The sequence below is a fragment of the Trachymyrmex septentrionalis genome, unplaced genomic scaffold, assembly GCF_001594115.1.
Source record: "Trachymyrmex septentrionalis isolate Tsep2-gDNA-1 unplaced genomic scaffold, Tsep1.0 scaffold220, whole genome shotgun sequence".
Lineage (NCBI taxonomy): Eukaryota > Metazoa > Arthropoda > Insecta > Hymenoptera > Formicidae > Trachymyrmex > Trachymyrmex septentrionalis.
The window spans coordinates 560,429-565,569 of record NW_017305376.1 but is presented as its reverse complement, the minus strand read 5'-3'; the positions used below and the strand labels follow the sequence as shown (position 1 = coordinate 565,569).

The 5,141-nt window shown below is 30.0% G+C and overlaps 2 protein-coding genes across 2 annotated transcripts in view; one reads left to right on the top strand and one right to left on the bottom strand.

The window, feature by feature from the left end:
- Window positions 1-4,610, bottom strand: part of LOC108748461 (alpha-glucosidase-like) — a 45,292-nt gene extending 40,682 nt beyond the window's left edge. The window contains exon 1 of the mRNA XM_018486648.1: window positions 4,443-4,610. Coding sequence (XP_018342150.1) covers window positions 4,443-4,596 — 154 coding nt within the window. The 5' untranslated portion in view covers window positions 4,597-4,610. The remainder of the gene's footprint in view (window positions 1-4,442) is intronic.
- The window catches only part of LOC108748464 (calcium/calmodulin-dependent 3',5'-cyclic nucleotide phosphodiesterase 1A-like), a 362,329-nt gene that overhangs the window by 107,686 nt on the left and 249,502 nt on the right, over window positions 1-5,141 (top strand).

Genomic DNA, 5,141 nt, shown 5'->3' with positions numbered 1-5,141 from the left:
TATATATATATATATGTTACAATAATGTTAGAATTATAAATATTATGTTTGTGTTATGTAAATACACATTATAAAATGTATGTACATAAAATTCTAATATTTCGTATAAATAGATAATATCTGCATGGTTATCTCAACATGAGTAACTTTTATCTGTTTATATAATGCGTGCGTGTGTGTGTATATGTTCACATAGTATAATATACATACAAATTTTCTATATTGGATATATGATATGTTAGTAATGTATGTACTATAAGTATCTATCTCTTTTTATTAGACAGAGCAAAGAGAGTTATGTCATATATATGCAATGTTGTATTCATTTATTGATAATATATTATCCTAATCTAAAATGGCATTGGACATAAGAAAAAAGTGCTACTATGTGGCTTCGTATCGATATAATTATTAGTTAAAAATCTGTACTTTATGTACATTACAGATGTTTAGTACTGGTGGCATATATCGGAACGCGGTCTATATTGCATGTGTATATATAGTACAATTATATTTCTAAAGTCCAATTCCACAAATATAAGATTAACTTCAATCCCGGTTTATTTTTTTCTCAATTCTAAAATTGGAAAATTTTTCAAAATTAAATAAATCTTACATTTGTGAGATCACACACAAACCTAATACATGTTTTCGTTCCTAAGTTCAAATGGTTATGTAGGAAACAAAATAAAAATGTCGATAATTAATCAATCGAATTTCCTGCATGATCATATTAACTCAGAGGGTGTATAAGCATCTTATATATTGAAAATAAAAACCTGTAATATCGACTTTGATTAAGTTCTGCCGTCGCTCCAGTATCCCCTTAAGATGAAAGTAATAAAAATTTGATTAATATACACATAATCTTTTCATGTTTTTAATTATATACAAGGTGTTTCAATAATAATTAGCCTGTTTCAATAATAATAAAAAACTCTAAGAGCATATTCCACTCATTGTGAGAATGAAAAAAAGTCATATAAACATGGGTTCTGAAATGCTTCCTTTCCAAGTTATAAACATTTCTTATTTAAATTGTATTTAAATTATGTATTTATGTCGGACGGCATGCCTCGCTTCAACGTTTCATGAATTATACTTCTATTCATCTTCTAAAATAAACAAAGAGTTATTAGATAGATCTGTATGGAATTGGAATCAGTCTTTATTTAAGCATTTCAGATGAAGATAGTATTCATCAACATGACAACTTATTCTAACATCAAATTGGACAGATATATTCACCACATGTATGGATGAGCTAATAGAAATTGCAGAGAAGTTCAATGTCTCTATTAACAAATCTCCCCTCAAAGATAATGCCGTGCTAAAAATACCTTCAGTTCGGTCCATCGTTGACTTAAAGAAATAGAATCTTTCTTACCCAATACAGTTACTATGAAGCAGAATCATTCAAGCAGCTGCAATCGAAGGCAAGTAATTAGACGAGTCACAGAAAATCCAAGACTTAGTACGAGACAGATCGCATTAGAAATGCAAAATGTTTCTTTTTCAACTGTATGGAGGATATTAAACAAAGCTCTTTTTCATCCTTATCATCTACAACGATTTCAAGTTCTCTTACCAGCGGATTATTTATCATGAGTAATTTTTACTCAATAGTATTTGTGCAACAGTGTACTTTTTCAAATTTTAAAGGGTCGATTACAGACTTATAATGAAAACAGATTTATAATGAAAATATAGATTATAAGTATAAAATAAAATATAGATATAAGTATAAAATAAAAAAAATGTTTATAACTTAGAAAGGAAGCGTTCCAAACCCATGTTTTTATAACTTTTTTTTATTCTTACAATGAGTGGAATATATTTTAAAAGTTTGGTCAACTATTTATGAAACACTTTGTATAATTTCATTAAACGATTATCTTCATGGTTCAACTTATTCTTCAGAGGATGCTCAACATGCCCCATAGGTAGGGTATATTGATCCACTTTGCATTTTGTAATTAACGTAATTTTTTTTTCTTATTTACGAGCTATATTAAGGATTTATAAGTATTATACTTAATTATTGAACTAGATGAACATGCAACGTTTTAAAACATTTACCATCAGTCTATCATAATTGTGTGAAAATTTATAATATAATAACTTAAAGAAAAAATGTTACAACAGCAACCTTTACCCTACTTTAAGAATACTTAGAATTACCTACAGATTATTTGATATTACGCTTATTAACTTAGGATTTTCTATTAGAAATATTACTTAAGATTACCTAAGAACGTTAAAGGTTATTTATATTTATTAAAAACTTAATTTATTAAATTATTTTGGATTACTCAAAATTTTGTTTGGATTGCCTCCGAAGATTATCTAGTCTTTGTACAAAAATTACCTCCGTGACCAATCCCCCGAAAAAAATTTAATAATTAATTTGTTTCAAACTATCTGAAAAATGCGGGGATTGAAGATTTTTTAAATCGATTCTATATACGTATATTCGATAAAGAATTTCGGCTAATATGCCGAATAAAGAAGCTCCGATGACCTTAACCTTGATATATGTCAAGGTCATGATTGAGTAATCTCCATCAGGTAGCCGTCATTCGTTAAGTTATTAACAAAAAAAAAGTTATTAACAAAAGAAGTTTGAAAAATGATGTCTTTTTTCTACTATATAAAACAGATATTTTCTACTTCAAAGTATATTTTACAACTTTCCACGCGAAGCGACTTACCCCATCTCCCCCCCTCTGCTTAGGGGCACATGACTTCCACGCGAAGCGTCTCTCATCTTACTACCCCCCTGCTGAGGAGCGCGCAACTTCCATGAAGCGACTCTCACTCCACTTCTCCCTTGCTTAGAGACGCATGATTTTCATGCGAAGCAACTCCCATCCCACCTCCCTTCCTGCTTAGGGATGTACGACTTTCCACGCGAAGTGATTCTCACCCCATCTCTCTCATGCCAGAGTTATATAAGAAATTATATAAGAAAATATTTTGCGTTGTTAAAGCAGGAAATTTAATTCATCGGAGCACAATTGTTTAAGGGGTTACACCACCCTGAAATTTTCAAAAAAAGGATTTTTTTTTTGCATTATTTTGAAGCCTGAAATGTCAGGAACATTTTAAGATTGGACCGGTAAAAATATTTCAAATATAGAGAAAGTTATGCGCGTTACAGTGGCAGCGTGACCGAGCGGATTTCGGACAGAGGGTCGCAGGTAGTCATTGACGCTTCTTTCGGTTATCGAATTATAAACTTTGTGTCAGTTTTTTCAATTATTAGTGAAGCAGTGAAGTGTAAGAAGTCGTATATGGCCCTGGAATTGCGGACTAAAAAGGTAAAGCAAAAAAAAAATCGATTTTTAAGGTTTTAAACAATTTTATTTTATTTTCCGTTTTACTCGAAACTATGTTTTACGAATCGGTGTACACCGTATCTCGCTCAATTTTTGTCCGATTGACTTGAAATTTTAACTGCAACTTCTTAAATAGATTTTCCGTGGAAGTACACACGATTTTTATGATTGATAAATTATTACGTTTGCAGTTAACAATTTAAGGTCGATTTTTTTGCTAAAAAATGAAAAAAAAATTTAAACTCATACAAATTTGTGAATTTTTAAACAAAATTAAAAATCCTCGGTACTTCTATGGAAAAACTATTGTAAATTAAGAAAAAAATTTTTTTTTTGTTCCAAATGGCACACCAGGACTGCAACGGTGCACACCGTTTTTCTCCTACAAAAAAATTTTTTTTTGTTTTTTATACTGCCACGACGCCATTTTGTTATACATATATAAATAAAAAATATTTTTGAGAACTTTAATATATGTGTAATAAAGCCCTAAATTTTTGTTTTGATCCACCACCTAGAATTCAAGAAAAAAATTCACGAAAAAGCTTATTTTTTTCGACGCGCTTGGGTAGTGTAACCCCTTAAAAGTTAGGTTTTTTTTATTGATAAAGTTTTTTGTTAATAACTTTTTAACAACTAACGAGCGAGGACTAAAATCTGATGGAGGTCACTCAGGCTCATGACAACATATGTCAAAGTCAAGATTATCGGAGCTGCCTCCCCTAATCGGCAGATTTACCAGAATTTCTTGTTTGAACTGTAAATTTCTAAATTGAAATTTCTCAATATCGAAATTTCTTTTCTAAACATCTAGATATGAAATCACATTAATGTAATAACGATATCTCAATAAAGTGATACAAAGACGATAATTTATTTACTATTATATTATTTATTTTTTTAAATGCTTATTTTATTATTTAAAATGATATATTTTTATTATTAATGTATTAATTATATTGCTCTCTCTCTCTCTCTCTCTCTCTCTCTCTCTCTCTCTCTCTCTCTGTCTCTGTCTCTGTCTCTCCTCCTTCTTTTTATAAAAATTAGTAATTTTTTTTAGGATTTTATTGTAAATAGAAAAAGAAATCTTTTGAAAAATACCTTTAAGATCTCCGACACCGTCACCATCACTATCCTTGAAACTTCTAGGATAAATTTGATAAAGAGACATTGACTGCCACCATTCTGGAGTAGATGCACTATATCCGAAATTAGGCAATAGTAATATCGCACAAAGCGTTATTATACTGTTCATCCTTGTTGGATCTTAAAAATAAATTATAAAAAATTACTTATACGATAACATAAATGTAACAATATTTATAGACATTACATTCTTTAAATAGCATCAAAAGAAAAAAATCTATTTATTTTAAAAGATATAGGAGATATAAGAGATAAAAGATGGAAATTTAATGTTAGATTTATGAGAAATAAAAAAAAATATAACTGAATTTAAAAAATAATCAATAACTCGATCTTTTTAGTCCTGTTGCTCGTGTCCGAGTATAGGGTCTCTCTTCTTTCATTTGGCTGTGGTGCGCACACTGGTTGTACACAGTTTATATGGGACCTACAGTCGATTCCGAACGACGAACTTTTTCTTTAGAGAAAATTTTAAATCTTTTCATCTGTTCATAAGCATTATCTATGAACTCAAGTTGGACTGAAATTGCGAACATGGCACCATGTACTCGTATAGTATGCGTATATTTGTATAATATACAACAACAGGGATGGCGAAATAAATTTTTTATGTGTGGAGTAGTAAACGGGTGGGGATCTAGTTAGAGCTAAATT